Source organism: Microcaecilia unicolor, chromosome 3 (assembly GCF_901765095.1).
Source record: "Microcaecilia unicolor chromosome 3, aMicUni1.1, whole genome shotgun sequence".
Classification (NCBI taxonomy): Eukaryota; Metazoa; Chordata; class Amphibia; order Gymnophiona; family Siphonopidae; genus Microcaecilia; species Microcaecilia unicolor.
Genome location: NC_044033.1, coordinates 32,945,489 through 32,965,708, shown reverse-complemented (window position 1 = coordinate 32,965,708; position 20,220 = coordinate 32,945,489). Strand labels below are relative to the sequence as shown.

At 44.2% G+C, this 20,220-nt stretch overlaps 1 protein-coding gene across 1 annotated transcript in view; it reads right to left on the bottom strand.

Annotated features, from left to right (window-relative positions):
* The window catches only part of TTC7A (tetratricopeptide repeat domain 7A), a 557,697-nt gene that overhangs the window by 420,124 nt on the left and 117,353 nt on the right, over positions 1 to 20,220 (bottom strand). The window contains exon 6 of the mRNA XM_030195820.1: positions 18,136 to 18,148. Within this exon, the coding sequence (XP_030051680.1) occupies positions 18,136 to 18,148 (13 nt within the window). The remainder of the gene's footprint in view (positions 1 to 18,135; positions 18,149 to 20,220) is intronic.

Here is a 20,220-nt window from a genome sequence, read left to right as displayed (position 1 = left end):
TCTGCGTGGTGCGATGTAAGTTCAATAAGAAAGACAGTGCTCGGGCCGGGTGGAGGGGTGGTGGTGGCGGCGACTCCGGGTGGGGGGAGCGGTAGCAGTGACCTCGGGGGAGGGCGGAGCGGTTGCGAGTACATCTGCGGCATGCGCAGTAGAGACTTCCCGCTCTGTCCCGCCCCCTCATCACATATTGATGCAGGGGCGGGGCATAGAGGGAAGTCTCTACTGCACATTTGCGAGTGAGTACGATACTCGCCTTTTATATGTTTGATAAGTAACATAGTAACATAGTAGATGACGGCAGAAAAAGACCTGCACGGTCCATCCAGTCTGCCCAAGAAGATAAATTCATATGTGCTACTCTTTTTATTTGTACTGTCCTCTTCAGTGCACAGACCGTATAAGTCTGGCCAGCCCTATCCCCGCCTCCCAACCACCAACCCCGCCTCCCAACCACCAGCTCTGGCACAGACCGTATAAGTCTGCCCAGCACTATCCCCGCCGCCCAACCACCAGCCCCGGCACAGACCATATAAGTCTGCCCAGCACTAGTCCCGCCTCCCAACCACCAGCCCCAGCACAGACCGTATATGTCTGCCCACACTAGCCCCACCTCCCAACCACCAGCTCTGCCACCCATTCTAAGTACATAACTAATGCCACACTGGGAAAAGACCAAGGGTCCATCGAGCCCAGCATCCCGTCCACGACAGCGGCCAATCCAGGCCAAGGGCACCTGGCGAGCTTCCCAAACGTACAAACATTCTACACATGTTATTCCTGGAATTGTGGATTTTTCCTAAGTCCATTTAGTAGTGGTTTAGGAAACAGTCTAACCCCTTTTGAAACTCTGCCAAGCTAACCGCCTTCAGCATGTTCTCCGGCAACGAATTCCACAGTTTAATTATGCGTTGGGTGAAGAAACATTTTCTCCGATTTGTTTTAAATTTACTACACTGTAGTTTCATCGCATGCCCCCAAGTCCTAGTATTTTTGGAAAGCGTGAACAGACGCTATTCAATCCATAGCTTTATCTTTAATGCCCTATGTCTTATCTGAGTTACTTTATCTGTCTTATTAGACTAAGTTTTAAGAAGCAGGGACTGTCTATTATGTGTGTCTGTAAAGTGCTATGCATGCCTGGTAGTACTTTACAAATGGTTATAATAATACTGCTTACTTCTAACATTTGGAGTGGAGGAGTAGCCTAGAGCAGCAGACTTTGTTTGATCCTGGGGAACTGGGTTTGATTCCCACTGCAGCTTCTTCTGACTCTGGGCAAGTCACTTAACCCTCCATTGCCCCAGGTACAAATAAGTACCTGTATATAATATGTAAACCACTTTGAATGTAGTTGCAAAAGCCACAGAAAGGCGGTATATCAAGTCCCATTCCCTTTCCGCTATGTCCTCATAGAGGAACAGGTTTTCAGGATATTGTATGCAAATCTCTCTGATGCCTCGAGGACTGGGCCACCGCATATTCTGCTCTTCATTCACTGATATTTATTCCACGTGCTGCCCACTTAGAGCCACTTCATTGAAAACTAGTCTAAAGAACTTGCTTTACTCCATCAACACAATGATAGGATTCACCACCTAATGATATACTACACAAATATTTCTAGAGCCATTTATAAATAAGAAGAACTTGAGAAATAAGAGAATGCAAATTTGGAGGAGTAACGTGACCTTTGAGATTAAGAAATGCAGTTGCTTACTCACGTTGCACCATCCCCCGTCTCCTCCCCTTCCCCACACCAGCAACCCTCTCCACGGCAAACTCCAGTCCCCCCCCTCCAACAGTAGGTACCCCGAACCACATCACCCCCAATAACAACAAATTATTTTCTGGTGTGCATCCATGAAATTACTGCAGTAACTCAGAACTGGTACGCGCTGGGCTCGTGTAGGCCCTAACGTGGCTTAGTAAAAGGACCCCTTAATCTGGTAAAGAGGGTAATTCTCAACAGCTGAAATTTATCTGGCTAAAACTCGGTTTTTGCAAGGCAAATATTGTGAATATTGACACCCCCCCCCCCCCACCCCATAGCACGTAAATTCCACAAACCACAAAATGCTAGGAGAGAGCACAGGCAAGCCACTCCAGTTCTCAAGTGGCAAAAAGCTGTCAACCCTCCTCTCTCTATCACCTGTCTCTACCTACCTACCCATCCATTTACTACCCATCCATCCTTCTATTATGTTATACTTAATTTCCTACTTTACACAACAAAATTCTGTGTTACCTATTACTAGGTATGTAAGCCGTATTGAGCCTGCTTTTAGTGGGAAAGTGCAGGATACAAATATAACAAATAAATAAACATTTTCATTTACCCTTTGAATTTTCCAAAGGTGCATGCTTATTTCATGCAGGCGGTATTTGCCGTGAACTCTGTGAAAATACGTTCAATGCATCAGAGCTAAGATACGCTAGCTAGGACGCCTGACTTGGTTGTACAAGCAAAGCAGACACGAGCAATTAAGGCTTCATCTAATGGACAGCAGAGCCCTCCATCCAAACTTCTCAGCACTAAAGTAAGCTGAAAGATGTGATGCGTGTCATGCAAGTATGGGTTCCCCGTTAGGGATGTGCAAATTTCTTCAAAATAAGTCAATGAACAATTTAACAAACCTAGAAAAGGTTTTTGAAGAAATCTGAATACAAAATTTTTACTCAGAGAAGCAGGTTTCAGCAGAACGTACATAACAATCAGATTTTTTGAAAAATCCGCAGCAAACTTTTTATATTACATTTGGCTATTTCACAACTTTCTATTAAATTTTCCCCAAATTTGTCAGTAAAAATCCAACTGATGCCCTTGGTGGATCATATTCCAGACCTCACCTTAACCACGTCCCATGAAACACCTTCACCCACAGCGCATAAAAGTGCTTGTGAAATGATACAAGATGAACAATTTCATAGAAGCCCATTTCTGCGGATAATGTACTGTTTCATTCATAGAAATGGCACTGGAAATTACTCTCTGAATTGTTTGCAAATCTCTGTTTTTAATTGCAAATGTACTGTTTGCAAAGACAAAGCCTACCTATAGCTGCTTCCTATATGTTTTTTTTTTTTTAACTCGGTAGTTTGCTCCTGGTCCTTTTGGAGAATCTAGCACCAGGGATTTCCTCTTATTCTATACCCTCACTTAGTCAAGTCATTGCAGTGACCATCTTTAGTCAGAGTCAATGCATCAGAAGTCCTTCTGGACTCCTGCATTCATGGGCCCAAATCCAGGTATGAGGTGTTACTATGACATGATGGCGGGGACACTCCCTTCCCCCAACTACGCTCTATGTGTATTACCTGTTCTGCTTCTGTCCGATTCCAAATGAAAGGTGTTGGTTCTGGAATAGGAAAAGTAGCACACTATGGTGGTTGTTTAGAAGGAACCCCACATGTAAATGGCAGCTTTTAAATGGCTGGAGAGGTCCAAATCAAAACAGGAGCCATTCAGATGTGGAGAATCTCACTACATCCAAATGGCATGGGGAGGATGAGGAGAGGGGGTAGTCTGGGCAGGCCTACAATACAGCCGTGCATTCCCTATGTCTCCAGTAGGAAAAATAGATGTTGGAATTTAAACCTGCTCCAAAGCAAGTCTAAGCACCTACAGTAGGAGCAGCTGTAAATCCCTATTTTTGCTCCCCCCACTCCTCCCTGACTATCTACAGCCCCCATGATCATACCCTTTGCCATCCAATCCCATAGCCCACTCACGTTGCACCATCCCCCGTCTCCTCCCCTTCCCCACACCAGCAACCCTCTCCACGGCAAACTCCAGTCCCCCCCCCAACAGTAGGTACCCCCAACCACATCACTCCCAATAACAACTAACTCTCAATGGCTCAACATGACACCCCTCCCCTGTTACACCCCCGCACCCCAAGGAATCCTCCCCAAAATAGAACCTCCTCCAGCAGCCCCCCATAAGTGTGCACATGTCTCATAAGTACATAAGTATTGCAATACTTGGAAAGACCAAAGGTCCATCAAGCCCAGCATCCTGTTTCCAACAGTGGCCAGTCCAGGTCACAAATACCTGGCAAGATCCCAAAAAAGTACAAAACATTTTATACTGCTTATCCCAGAAATAGTGGATTTTCCCCAAGTCCATTTAATAACGGTCTATGGACTTTTCCTTTAGGAAGTTGTCCAAACGTTTTTAAAACTCCGCTAAGCCAACCGCCTTTACCACATTCTCTGGCAACGAATTCCAGAATTTAATTACACGTTGATTGAAGAAAAATTTTTTCTGATTCGTTTTAAATTTACTACATTGTAGCTTCATCGCATGCCCCCTAGTCCTAGTATTTTTGGAAAGCGTAAACAGACGCTTCATGTCTACTCGTTCAACTCCACTCATTATTTTATAGACCTCTATCATATCTCCCCTCAGCCGCCTTTTCTCCAAGCTGAAGAGCCCTAGCCGCTTTAGCCATTCCTCATAGGGAAGTCGTCCCATCCCCTTTATCATTTTCGTCGCCCTTCTCTGCACCTTTTCTAATTCCACTATATCTTTTTTATTATTTATTATTATTTGTTGCATTTGTATCCCACATATTCCCACCTATTTGCAGGCTCAATGTGGCTTACATTATGCCGTAATGGCGATTGCCATTTCCAGAATGAGAAATACAAAGTGGTATTGCATTAAAGTTCATGAGTAACAGAGTAGATTAAGCAGTCAAGTATAAAGAGTTTTGAGATGTGGCGACCAGAATTGAACACAATATTCGAGGTGTGGTCGCACTATGGAGCGATACAAAGGCATTATAACATCCTCATTTTTGTTTTTCATTCCTTTCCTAATAATACCTAACATTCTATTTGCTTTCTTAGCCGCATCAGCACACTGAGCAGAAGGTTTCAAAGTATCATCGACGACGACACCTAGATCCCTTTCTTGGTCCGTGACTCCTAACGTGAAACCTTGCATGATGTAGCTATAATTCAGGTTCCTCTTTCCCACATGCATCACTGTGCACTTGCTCACATTAAACGTCATCTGCCATTTAGACACCCAGTCTCCCAGTCTCGTAAGGTTCGCTTGTAATTTTTCATAATCCTCCTGCAATTTAATGACTTTGAATAACTTTGTGTCATCAGCAAATTTAATTACTTCACTAGTTACTCCCATCTCTAGGTCATTTATAAATATGTTAAAAAGCAGCGGTCCCAGCACAGAGCCCTGGGGAACCCCACTAACTACCCTTCTCCATTGAGAATATTGACCATTTAACCCTACTCTCTGTTTTCTATCTTTTAACCAGTTTTTAATCCACAATAGAACACTACCTCCTATCCCATGACTCTCCAATATCCTCTGGAGTCTTTCATGAGGTACTTTGTCAAACGCCTTCTGAAAATCCAGATACACAATATCGACTGGCTCACCTTTATCCACATGTTTTTTCACCAATTCAAAGAAATGTAGTAGATTGGTGAGGCAAGATTTCCCTTCACTAAATCCATGTTGACTTCATCTCATTAATCCATGCTTTTGAATATGCTCTGTAATTTTGTTCTTAATCATAGTCTCTACCATTTTGCCCGGCACCGGTCTATAATTTCCAGGATCTCCTCTGGAACTTTTTTTAAATATCGGCATTACATTAGCTCCACCAAGTGGTTCTCTCCCATATATAGAAACCTGACTTCTAGTGGTAGTATAGAGGTATCGGTGGCCATTTTGAGCCTGGAGGAGCACTGCAGTGGGAGGAAGTGGGCATCGTTCTTGCCCCACTAGATCTCAGGGACACCCAGTAAGGCTAGAGTTGGCATTGGAAGGGTGAAGTTTGAGTCATGGGAAGGGGTTGTCCTTGTGATAAGGAAGCCTCATGGTGGGTAAATGCCCAAGAAGGGGGGGGAAGTGAAGGGATCCTGCCTTGAGCTGGAAGGGGATTCCTTGGGAGGGAAACGTAGCATCGAGGGAGAGGAATCAGGTGTTGAGCCAGTGAGAGAGGTTTGCTATAAGTGCTGCTAAGGTTTGGGGGGGGGGGGGGGGGGGAGTGAGCATAGAGACTGGAGGTTGCCTCAGGGAAGGTTGCTGGTGGGGTGGGGAGGGGATGGGGAATGATGTCACACTGTTAGGGGGGATGGACTCCACTGATTAGGGCCATTTTTTTTTTGTTACATTTGTACTCCGCGCTTTCCCACTCATGGCAGGCTCAATGCGGCTTACATGGGGCAATGGAGGGTTAAGTGACTTGCCCAGAGTCACAAGGAGCTGCCTGTGCCTGAAGTGGGAATCGAACTCAGTTCCTCAGGACCAAAGTCCACCACCCTAACCACTAGGCCACTCCTCCACTGTTGCTACTATTTGAGATTCTACATGGAATGTTGCTATTCCACTAGCAACATTCCATGTAGAAGTCGGCCCTTGTAGACCACCAATGTAGCCGCGCAGGCTTCTGCTTCTGTGAGTCTGACGTCCTGTACGTACGTGCAGGACGTCAGACTCACAGAAACAGAAGCCTGCGCAGCCTTCTACATGGAATGTTGCTAGTGGAATAGCAACATTCCATGTAGAATGTCCAATAGTAGCAACATTCCATGTAGAATCTCCAATAGTATCTATTTTTTTTTTGTTACATTTGTACCCTGCGCTATTTTTGTTACATTTGTACCCTGCGCTTTCCCACTCATGGCAGGCTCAATGCGTCTTACATGGGGCAATGGAAGGTCAAGTGACTTGCCCAGAGTCACAAGGAGCTGCCTGTGCCTGAAGTGGGAATCGAACTCAGTTCCTCAGGACCAAAGTCCACCACCCTAACCACTAGGCCACTCCTCCACTGTTGCTACTATTTGAGATTCTATATGGAATGTTGCTATTCCACTAGCAACATTCCATGTAGAAGTCGGCCCTTGCGGATCACCAATGTGGCCGCGCAGGCTTCTGCTTCTGTGAGTCTGACGTCCTGCACGACGTCAGACTCACAGAAACAGAAGCCTGCGCTGCCTTCTACGTGGAATGTTGCTAGTGGAATAGCAACATTCCATGTAGAATGTCCAATAGTAGCAACATTCCATGTAGAATCTCCAATAGTATCTATTTTATTTTTGTGACATTTGTACCCTGCGCTTTCCCACTCATGGCTCAATGTGGCTTACATGGGGCAATGGAGGGTTAAGTGACTTGCCCAGAGTCACAAGGAGCTGCCTGTGCCTGAAGTGGGAATCGAACTCAGTTCCTCAGTTCCCCAGGACCAAAGTCCACCACCCTAACCACTAGGCCACTCCTCCACTCCACTTGGTGAGACAGCAGCAATTTTAGAACTCTATTCACATGTGTATATTTGGGGGGGGGGGGGAGTAAGGATCCTCTCACCCCCCCCCCCCCCCACACACCCCCAATGCAGCATTCTGAAATCGCTGCTCTCTCTGGCCATGGAGGACTACAACCTGCAGCCCTGCTCCTATTTTACATGATGCTCTATTATTTATAGCACTTGTATCCCACATTTTCCCACCAACTTGCAGGCTCAATGTGGCTTACATTTGCTGTAATGGCGGTTGACATTTCCAGTAACAGAATTACAAATGGTAACATACATGGAACATAGCATATATGGAACAGAACATGGTATATATATATACATTTGCCAAGCCTCTCAGAAAATAGTTTAAGAATTCCACATGTCCTGAGTTGGATACATGAATTCCCTTCTCCATGTCTTTTCTAACATTTGCCTCAATATATTTATCTAACATTAACTGATTTCTCAAATGTATGAATCTATAAAGAAACACCCAACAAATACCTGCCTAATGTGACCTTGCACCTCAATAAATAATTATTACCCAACAATACTACTCACACAAAACACAAATCCATCAATGAAATAGTGCAGGATCAATTAGTACATAATTTATTATCATATTTAGAAATGGTATCATTCCGGTAAATATTATTTTGTGCTCTTTGTGGATTTAAATACCAGTGCCAGGTTACCTTTGCTGTTTTGAAGCGCAGTCTTATGCAAATTGTTCTCTGCCCTTTCACGGTGGACTTACACTGTATGTTGTCAAGATGTATCATTTTACTGATTTATTTATTAAAAATGTAACAAATATAACATTTCAAAAGAAGAAAATAAGAAATGAAACAGAAGAGCAGTAGCTCCCCCTAGAGGCGTGTATTTATGAATGCCATTTACGCGTAAGTGCTGACGATTGCCATTTACACACATATATGGACTACACGCCATTCTATAAATAGCGTGTAAGCGCATTAGCTCATAACTGCAAAGGGGCATACACATGGGCAGAGCACGAGCATGTCTCCAATTTACAAGCCTAACTTATAATAATAATAATGTTTTTATTGATGAATGCATAAATGATACAATATCATGCCAATCCGTATAACTCTGGTAGTAAACATTTCAAACCTGTACTAATACATCTGAACATCTATCATCAACATTTTCTGTTTCCCCCCTCCCCTTCCCCCTCCCTTTTGTAATATGTTTATTGACTGTATCCAATGTTAAAGAGAAAATCTGTACAGAATTATTGTCAAGGCGGCTTTATAGGAACCTTTGGACTGTATCAATCAGTGACCATAGCACTGTTCAGCAAGTTCAAAATGAAAATAAAATATGGAATGCTGTCAACATTCTGTAGTCAGTACATGTAGTTCCTGTGTTTCACTACTTTCCATGTCTCCTCCATCGTATGCTAAAGTTGTGAGTCATCAACAAGTTAACACCCACAGGGCAGGAGGAACACATCACAGTTTTTGAATGCCATCCTCCTTTCCCCATCTCACAGACTTCCTTCATTCTATATCATACTCATCCCGTCTCCCCTCCCCTTCCCTCCTAACCCACCCTGAGGTATCTTCCAGAAATATGCCCTGCTGTAAAATCAAAGGGAGTTCAGTACCAGACTTCTACCCCTGGTATGCAGTGTCTGAATATATGAGCCCCAAATGTCCAAAAAGGCCTTCCTCCTCCTCTTCGAACCTCCAACCCCTCGGCGCTCACATAGCATTAGCTCATGAAATCTATTCCTCCAGTGCCAGAAATCCGGGAGAGTACTGCCCACCCATTGATCTTTTACCAACCAAATAGGCCCTACAGATCAAGTGTCTTCCAGATATGCTCTGCAATACAAACACCTCATGTTTATCCAGTAACACACCCATCGGGGAGTCCACTACCCCAGAGCCCAGCAAAAGGGACAGATACTGCAAAACCTCCTTCCAAAAATGGTGTACCCGAAAACATTCCCACAAACAGTGAAACAAAGACCCAGGCAATCTTCCACACTTTTCACATAGTGGGTCTTCCACCCCTTTCATCCGAAAAATCTGAGCTTTTGTGAGGTATGCTCTACGTAGAATTCGGTATTGACATTCACAGAGACAAGCCTAACTTATAAAATACGATAAGTTACGCGCAGTTCATGCCACACTGTCATTGTTACAGATAACATGGCGAAGGTAAATTCATCCACACTGTCAATACATTTACCATGCAGTAAAGATACTTTTAGTGTGGTAATTGTACGAGAAGATTCTGGAACACTCCCCACAGTTACTGTTCTAACTCCTGTACATAGGGCAGCTTGTGCTGTCTGTTTATATCAGATTATATGTCTGTAAATTATTGAGCTGTGTATATGGACCAGGTCCTTCATTTCTGCAGTCCTCTGTGATTAGCTTTTGTTATTTATTTATTTAATTTGTTACATTTGTATCCCACATTTTCCCACCTATTTGCAGGCTCAATGTGGCTTACATAGCACAGTAGAGGTGATCGCCAATACCGGTATGAACAAATACAAAGTGAGGCTATGGCACGAGTAATGATCAGTGTGATAGACACGTTGGGGGTCATAAGGAGGAAGAGTTGGGTTATGGCCAGTACGAACTTTTATATTGTTGTGTTGCGGGGTTAAGGCATTTAGGTTGGATTGTTAGGGTATGCCTTTTCAAACAGGTTAGTCTTTAGGAGTTTCCGGAAGTTTAGGTGGTCATATATTGTTTTCACGGCGATTGGTAGTGCGTTCCATAGTTGCGTGCTTATTTAAGAGAAGCTAGATGCTTAGGTTGATTTGTATTTGAGTCCTTTGCAGCTTGGGTGGTGGAGATTTAGGTATGTTCGTGTTGATCTTGTTGTGTTTCTGGTTGGTAGGTCTATGAGGTCTGTCATGTATCCCGGGGCATTGCCATAAATGATTTTATGAACCAGGGTGCAGATTTTGAACGCAATACATTCCTTGATTGGGAGCCAGTGTAGTTTTTCTCGCAGAGGTTTGGCGCTATCGAATCTTGTTTTTCCGAATATAAGCCTGGCTGCTGTGTTTTGAGCAGTTTGGAGTTTCTTTATGATTTGTTCTTTACATCCCGCATAGATTCCATTACAGTAATCTAGATGGCTTAGTATTGTGGATTGTACCAAGTTGTGAAATATTTCCCTCGGGGAAAAAAGGTTTCACTCGTTTGAGCTTCCACATTGAGTGAAACATTTTCTTTGTTGTAGCTTTCACTTGGCTCTCTAGTGTGAGATTTCGGTTGATTGTAACTCTGAGAATTTTCAGGCTGTCTGAGATAGGGAGGGTGTAATCTGGGGTGGTTATGTTGGTGAGTTTGATTGTGTTATATTGGGATGAGAGGATGAGACAGTGTGTTTTTTCTGTGTTAAGTTTAGTTGAAATGCATTCGCCCATGAGTTCATGATGTTCAAGCTGAGTTTGATTTCTTTGGTGATTTCTGTTAGATCATTTTTGTAAGGGATGTACAATGTGACGTCATCAGCATATATGAAAGGGTTAAGGCCTTGACTGGATAGGGACTTGGCTAATGGTGTCATCATTAGATTAAAAAGGAGCAGCGATAGTGGCGATCCTTGAGGTACTCCACAGTCTGCTTTCCATGGTGATGATATGGTCGATTTTGATTTCACTTGATATGTTCTAGTCGTTAGGAAGCCCCTGATCCAGTTACGTACACGTCCACCAATCCCGAACTATTGTAGGTTGTTTAGTAGTATGTTTTGTTTTTTGTTACATTTGTACCCCGCGCTTTCCCACTCATGGCAGGCTCAATGCAGCTTACATGGGGCAATGGAGGGTTAAGTGACTTGCCCGGAGTCACAAGGAACTGCCTGTGCCTGAAGTGGGAATCAAACTCAGTTCCTCAGTTCCCTAGGACCAAAGTCCACCACCCTAACCACTAGGCCACTCCTCCACTGTTGCTACTATTTGAGATTCCACTAGCAACATTCCATGTAGAAGTCGGCCCTTGCAGATCACCAATGTGGCCGCGCAGGCTTCTGCTTCTGCGAGTCTGACGTCCTGCACATACGTGCAGGACGTCAGACTCACAGAAACAGAAGCTTGCGCAGCCTTCTACATGGAATGTTGCTAGTGGAATAGCAACATTCCATGTAGAATGTCCAATAGTAGCAACATTCCATGTAGAATCTCCAATAGTATCTATTTTATTTTTGTTACATTTGTACCCCGCGCTTTCCCACTCATGGCAGGCTCAATGCGGCTTACATGGGGCAATGGAGGGTTAAGTGACTTGCCCAGAGTCACAAGGAAGCTGCCTGTGTCTGAAGTGAGAATCGAACTCAGTTATGGTTCACCATGTCGAACGCACTAGACATGTCGAATTGTAGGAGAAGTATGCTTTTGCCTGTCTCTTAGAGCTTTGTTACTACTTGTCTCTAGGCATGCCGACTGCTTTGTGTAAGAGAATTGAGAGCTGGAAGCTATACCTAGATATTAGATCCAACATGTAGAGGGCATGAACTCACCATGTTAAGGAAGGAAACTGCTTATTTTTTTCCCTCTTAGGGTAGACAAGTATAGTGATTTTTCACCTGTGTGGTTGCTTATAGTTACCTGTGCAGCTGCTGTGCCTATTGATTTCAGTATCCAAATAACCAGGCAGTTCCTCCTCTCTGGAGAGAGGCTGATCACAGACACAGGCTCGATCTTTATGTGCAGAATCCCTAATCCATCTCAACGCAACTGTAAGTGACTGATTTGTTTTTTTTATCTTGTCATCAATTGGATTAAATAAATAATTGGGATTATGGATTAAGAGTTTGTTTTTTTGGTAACTAGCAGTCCGAGGTTTCTCTCTGGATATACAAGGCTAGCGTAATGCCTTGTAGAGGCCAGAATTTATCAGACTTTAGATGGCTGACTAAATGGATCTATAGGTATGGCTAAGACTGCTGCTAGAGGTTGCCTCAGCCACTTTGATGATGGAGCCAGTCTGGACAGGAGCATGTGGGCAATTCACCACTAGTGACTGGAACAGTAGGCCCAGAGAGGCCTACTAGGGGTGTAGAGGGGTAGTGCATCCCCTTATACGGATCCCAGCTGATATTTAGCCAGGAGCAGCATAAGCATCTTATATGGGTCCTACCTGAATACTGGAAACAATCCACATAAATCCCGGCACCACAAAGCAGTCTGGTCAGCCCCGAATTTTCAATACCAGTGGGGGGACATGGCCCAGCACTGAATATCTACTTGTGGCAGTCAGCATTTAAAAAATGCTCACCTTGCCATCTGAATACTGACTGGAAAGTTTTTTATCTGCATGAAAAAATTTAAACATGGACACATGCTCTGTAATACCAAATTATCCTTCATAAATTTTCTGGGATATTATTTAGGTCTTACCTTCCCAGAAGCCATCATGGAAAGTGCTAGCTGGTACCAGAGGTGAAACTCATCAAAAGCAAACTTCATGGCTCTCTCCAGACACTGCAAATCAATTTTGAAAAATAAAATCCATAAAACAAAACATATGTCATTCTTAGTTTTTGTTTTTACTTCTTATTTATTAAACTGTACACTTGCATCAACTCATAATGCCAACACTCGTAATGCTAAGATTATGTGATACCTGGTTATTTTACTGGCAATAATATAAGGGAGGTTACTTAAAGGTTACTGTCTCATTCAGGGGTTAACAGTAGGACAGTAAAAATCAAACACAATAGCAGTGTGGTAAACACTTTTCTTAGTTCATCTTGAATCCACCTGCTTTTACCATCAGAACAAAATCAAAATTTCCGATTTCTCTCTGGAGACAATGCACAAGTCTTGTGTTAGAGCCATGCACCAATGCGAAGTTTTAGTCCCCAATGTAGTACTTCTACAACAGGGTACCTACGTGATGTCTATTCTATAAAGAAAGTAGGCACCTACGTTTCTGTATAGAATATTAGCGTAAAAGGGTATATAAAGATGTGCGCCTTTAAGCAAAAGCTCTTGCACCGGCTGTGGAGCTGGTGTAAATTTATTTATTTAACAAAATTTATAGCCCACATATCCTAACATCTAAGTGGGTTACAACAAAACAAACATAATCACAATCACACATACAATTAAAATAACAATTCAAAAAGGATTAAAACTCGCAAACAACCTTAAAATCTCAAAGATTTGAAACTCCCATCTAAACATCACGAAACGCCCTACCAATCAAAAAAGTCTTCAGTTGTTTACGAAATAAAGATAAAGAAGAAATGTGACACACGCAGGCATATTTTCAAAGACTTACAAAGTTTCATATGTTACTATTGGGTTCATTTTCGAAAGAGAAGGACGTCCATCTTTCGACATAAATCAGAAGATGGACTTCCTTCTTCCAGGGACGTCCAAATCGGTATAATCAAAACACGAATTAGGACGTCCCCAACACAAGAATGGCCAAAGTTCAATGGGGCGTGTTGGAGGTATAGCGAAGGTAGGACTTGGGCGTGCCTAACACTTGGAAGTCCTTGACCCATAATCGAAAAAAACAAAGACATCCCTGACGAACACTTGGACATTTTCACCCGGATCTGTTTTTCTTATGACTAACGCACAAAAAGGTGCCCGAAATGACCAGATGACCATCGTAGGGAATCGGGGATGATCTCCCGTTAATCCATCAGTGATCACCAATCCCCTCCCACCCACAAAAAACATCTTTCAAAATAATTAGTGCCAGCCTCAGATGTCATACTCAGGTCCATGACAGCAGTATGCAGGTCCCTGGAGCAGTTTTAGTGGGTGCAGTGCACTTCAGACAGGCGGACCCAACCCCATCCGCCCCCCCCCCCCCCACCTGTTACATTTGTGGAGGAAACAGCGAGCCCTCCAAAACCCACCGTACCCACATCTAGGAGCCCCCCTTCACCCGTAAGGGCTATAGTAGTGGTGTACAGTTGTGGGTAGTGGGCTTTGGGGGGGGGTTCTGGGTGGCTCAGCACACAAGGTAAGGGAGCTATGTTCCTGGGAGCAAGTTATGAAGTCCACTGCAGTGCCCCCTAGGGTGCCCGGTTGGTGTCCTGGCATGTCAGGAGAACCAATGCACTACAAATGCTGGCTCCTCCCACTACCAAATGGCTTGCATTTGGTCGTTTTTGACATGGACGTCTTTGGTTTTGAAAATCGCTGAAAATCAGAAACGTCCATGTCCAGGGACGGTGAAATTTAAGGATTTAGACGTCCCTGACAGTATTTTTGAAACGAAAGATGGACGTCCATCTGCCAGTGCCGGACAGGCTTCTACAGTCTGTGCCCTGAAAATGGCAAGAAAAAAATTGAGATCAAGTATACATAAGAACTTAAGAATAGCCAAACTGGGTCAGAGCAATGGTCCATCTGGCCCAGTATCCTGCTTTCAACGGTGGCCCAACCCAGGTCACAAGTACCTGACAGAAACCCAAACAGTGGCAACATTCCATGCTACCAATCCCAGGACAAGCAGTGGCTTCCCCATGTCTGTCTCAGTAGCAGACTATGGACTTTTCCTCTATGAACCTTTACAAACCTTTTTTAAACCTAGACAAGTTACCACATCCTCCGGCAACAAGTTCCAGAGCTTAACTATTCTTGGAGTGAAAAAAATGCTTCTTTCTATTTGTTTTAAAAGCATTTTCATGTAATTTGCTTATGCTGAGTTTACCTTGTTGGGCAGACTGGATGGACCGTTCAGGTCTTTATCTGCCGTCATCTACTATGTTTCAAAAATACAGGTTTCCCCGCCCCTAGATTTGGACGTTTTGCAAGGACGTCCAAATCGCAACTAGGACGTCCCTTTCGAAAATGCCCCTTCACGTAACTTTGTAATTCTTAAATGCTTTGCAAATGAGTCCTAAAGTTAATGGAAGAGCATTCCACAATCTGAGACCAACAACAGAACAAATACAACAAACCATTTGCAAGTGAACATCATGAAAAGAAGGAATATCCAATAATGCTTGATCATTAGACCAAAGAGACCCTACAGGATGATATTCTCGCAATTTCTGAGTCAAAGCCAATGGAGCATCATCACGCAGTGCCTTAAAAATCAACACCAGTAACTTGAACTCAATCTGCCACACATTAGGTATCCAATGTAATTTCTCTAATTGAAGAGTAATATGCTCCAATTTACTCGTCCGTGTAAGCAACCGAAATGCAGAGTTTTGTGCCACCTGCAATGCCCGTAGCGTAGTATGCGGAAGACCACACAAAAGGGCATTGCAATAATCAAAATGAGGTCATACATAGCTCTGCAGAACCCTGTGGACATTTTCTTCCGAAAGGAAATTCCTTAATCTCACACTCAAAAGCAACTTGAAAAACATTAACTTAACCACTGAAGCAACATGTGACTTAAACGACAATGTTGTATCCAAAGTCACTCATGGACACAAACTTCTCCTCGCCTATCTAACCATAAAATCTGAGTTTTAGAACATGTAATTTCTCAACCATTCATTCTCAACCAGGTTTGCACACACTGAAAATGAGACTGCACCAAACGAATTCCCTCATCTACTGTCAGAGGCACAGGAAAATAAAACTGTACATTATCAGCGTAGAGACGGTAGCCAACACCAAAATTTGCCAAAACCTCACAGATTGGTGATATAAATAAGTTAAATAGAAAGATGACAAACGCCGAACCCTGTGGAACCCCAGCACGAACTGGCTTCCAACATGATTGAGAAGAATGCTGAACCACCTGAACTGTTTGCTCCTCCAAAAAAGATCGAAAACAATTCAACACTTTTCCTGAAATCCCAAATGATCTCAACTGGCGCGACAGCAAAATATGATCAACTGTGTCAAAAACAGCGGCCACATCCAATGAAAAAAACAAAAACCTCTCACCCCGGTCAAAACCTACTACTACTACTACTATTTAGCATTTCTATAGCGCTACAAGGCATACTGTGACAAGGCTACATCCCCGATGTATAGAGTGAAGCAGCAAAACCATGAACTACATATCCCAGAATGCATTTCCAGTCCTAGCAGTGAGATCCCAGGGGATAGGCAAGCTGGCCATATACCGTCTCTGACCACAAGAGGGAGGGGGAATGAAGGAGCCAGTTCCCGGGACCAGCAATCAGTATATCATGGTGCCCACCTGTAATAGGGAGGGGTGGGCTGAGAAACAGGAGGAGGATTGGATGGAAGAGGGAATTAATCAGCCTGAGCCGGGGAAGGAGGCAGAATGAAATGGGAGCTTGAGAGCTGAGGAAGGCAGCCCCTGAAGGTTTGGAAACCTACATGGCTTTAGAATTTATTTTGGTTTAAACCCTGCTTAAGTGGAGAAGCCTGTTTTTCTTTTGTGAAACCTGATTATTTTGAGAACCTCTGAAGTTGGAAGGCTTGTTTATGAAGGAGGGCTGTCTGGTGGGAAGAGGGGTTCAGTTCAGGAGGAGAGGAGCAGTGCAGGCTGAAATACCTTGGGTTGAGGAAGTCCCAAAAGTATTGCACCTCCTGGCAGTAAAGGCTGCTTGGTGATTAACTGTCTTGAGGGGAAATCCTGCTTGTGGGACAAGTACTATTTGTTTGTTACTGGCTGGGACAAAAAAAAGCAGGGATTTCCAAAGGGCTCTTGCATTCCCCTCAGGGAAGGGGGCAAAGTCTTTGTGTAATTGGCTGATGTACTAAGCAAGGCAGAACAGCCCTGCCTGAGAAGCAAGTCTCTACTCTGGAGTGAAGTTTTGTTTATGAATCTGGAAACTAAAGGAATGTTTTTGAAGTATTTCCTGGTGGCAGTTTTGTGAAGTTCTGGCTATTCATGGGAGGCAGCTTCCTCCCCCATACTGGAGCAGCGGGCCCGTTTACAATATGCAGCGCTGCACAAACATAGAATATCTTCTAACAAAGTGAGCAACGAAGTCCCGAGTTCAATGCCGCTTACGAAAACCAAACTGAAAGGAATCCAGTAAAGAAAAACGATCCACAAAATCAGTCAACTAAAACAACACTAATTTCTCCGTCACTTTTGCAAAAAAATAAAAATAAAAATGTGAAATAGAGCAAAAAAGCTCAGCTTGATCAGTAGTCAAAGAAGGCAAACAGCTGCCCTTTTCAGAAGAGGAGGCACCAATGCCTCATCAAACATCCAATAATAAGCAAAGCCATCAGTCCTGAAATATCAGATTTCAAAGCTTTCAGAAGTACTGTAGAACACAAATGTAAAGGGCTACCTGCATTTTTTAAATGATTGAACTACCTGCTCCGCCCGATGCACATCCACTGCAGTGAACTCTGACCACAATTACAGTCCAACTTCCACAGCATTATCACTCTGTAAATCACCAACCAAAGACCCCTTTCATTTTGGACTGAAAATAGTCCGCCAACTGCTGATTAGACGGAAAAGAATCCACGTTCACAGAAGGCGTAACCAAGGACTCTACAACTCGTTTGACTGGCAAGTCGCCTTGACAATACAGTCACCAAAAAATACACGCTTTGCAGTAATCACTGCACACTTAAATGTCTCCAGTGGCATTAATAAGGTCTCCCGCACTAACCTGGCGGTAACGGATTACTGCGGGAGCACTTATTGCCGCCTCAATGGGCAGCGGTAAAAGCTCCCTGCCGCATGGCCATCTGGTAAGATTTCTCTTAACGCATGGCCATGTGTGTCTGGGGGCTCTTTACCCACTGCGCTTAAAAGGGCACTGGTGCATGGGAAAAACAGCCTCCGCTGCTAATGCAGGGCCCTTTTTCCTGCAGCTTGGTAAAAGGACCCCTTAATCCTTTATCAGCACCGAAGGACCCAAAAGCCACATGAAGCATTAATGATCTTCCAGTACCAATGTATCATACAACAACACTGAGGTCAGGTTGAAAAAAAAGAGATCCAGGAACTTAGAACCTTCTACTGTTCCCACCAGGGGCGTAGCCAGACACCCAATTTTGGGTGGGCAGAAGAACCCCACTCCATCCCACAGGTGATGTGGTCTCTCCTCTCACCTGCATGCCATATGGTCTCTCAAACATCCCCCCTCCCCTGCATACCTTTTAAATAGCAGATTTTCACCGGCAGCAAGCAGCAACTAACACACACTGCTCATGTTGGCCCCACAGCACCGATGCAGCTTCCTGTTTCCGCATAGGCGGGAATACGTCAGAGGGAAGGATGTGGGACTGGTGCGAGCAGTATGTATCAGTCGCTACTTGCTGCAGGTGAAGATCTGCTATTTACAAGGTATGCAGGAGGGACAGTTGTTGGGAGTTTTCGGCTGCTGAGGCTTGGGAATCCCTGCCAGCCACATCATAGGTATGCTGCTACTGGGTGGTCCTGAGGCTAAAGTGGGTGGGCCTGGGCCCACCCAAGCCCACCCTTGGCTACACCACTGCTTCCCACTACTACTACTTAACATTTCTAGAGCGCTACTAGGGTTACGCAGCGCTGTACAAATTAACAATTAAGGACGGTCCCTGCTCGGAAGAGCTTACAATCTAAAGGACGAAATGTCACTCAGTGCACTAGAGGAGTTTCTCAGTTTGGGCTTGAAGAGGCTCTGTGCTGAGCATCGGGGAGAGGACCAGCAGCACTGGGACGGTGATAGTCCCGGAAGAGCGAGCGGTAAGCCCTCGTTGGGCTTACTGCTGCTCTGTGAAAGGGCCCCTGAAGGAGCTATGTCCAGAAGTGGTTAAGCAGAGTCCTGTGTATACTAGAAAAGTCAACTAAGCTTTTCCGGAATTTTCTAGGAAGTGTTTAGGTCTGTGCCACCGTCCACCTATGTGGCTAATTAATCCTGTTTGCCTTCAGAAAAAAAGAAGAACCACCTACAACTTGTTTGTTGAAATTTCTATAGAGTTCATGAGTTACAAAGCACCGAGGCTTCAGCTGAAAGCAGGATTCGCTTACCTCAGAAAGCAGGACATACTGCCCTCTTATGCCCATGGTGATGCTCAGAAGATCATATATTGCAGAAGCGTTCTGGAGACTGACTGCTCGATCATCCTTTTGATCAGGGGCTCGACTGATTACTGCATCTCTATTCGCCTGTTCAAAAGGGAAAAGAAAATCAGGAATTACTGAGAACATGAATGTAATGCCCTCGTAATGGCTTACAAGATTATTTATCTGTTATCAGCAGAACATATGAGATTGAAGGGGGGCAGACTCAAGAAGAATGTCAGAAAGTATTTTTTCACGGAGAGAGTGGTGGATGATTGGAATGCCCTCCCGCGGGAGGTGGTGGAGATGAAAACGGTAACGGAATTCAAACATGCGTGGGATAAACATAAAGGAATCCTGTGCAGAAGGAAGGGATCTTCAGGAGCTTAGCCTAGAATGGGTGGCAGAGCTGGTGGTTGGGAGGCGGGGCTAGTGCTGGGCAGACTTATACGGTCTGTGCCAGAGCTGGTGGTGGGAGGCGGGACTGGTAGTTGGGAGACGGGGATAGTGCTGGGCAGACTTATAGGGTCTGTGGCAGAGCTGATGGTTTGGAGGCGGGGTTGGTGGTTGGGAGGCAGGGATAGGGCTGGCCAGACTTATACGGTCTGTGCCCTGAAGAGGACAGTACAAATAAAAAAGTAGCACATATGAATTTATCTTCTTGGGCAGACTGGATGGGCCGTGCAGGTCTTTTTCTGCCATCATCTACTATGTTTACTATATGTTTAACATATCTTTATGTCATTCTTTGTGTATTAAAAAAGAAACATATTTCCAGTAATGCTCTATCTCCTCTCACTTTTGGAGGTGATAAATATATTTGGTCTACAATATTATCACTGGCAAAAAAAAAGTGTTTAGAAAACATGGGCACCATTTATGTTTCATCTGTTCTTTTGCCCCTCCTGTCCCCCTTTTCTCCTACCAGCCTCTCATCAGTGTGATCCAGCAGCAGCAGCAGGACTTCTGGTTCATGATAACTTATCTCAGCCCCGGGCAAGCAACAGCTACAAATCCTCTCCACCCTGAGCCAGTGGCAAGACTCA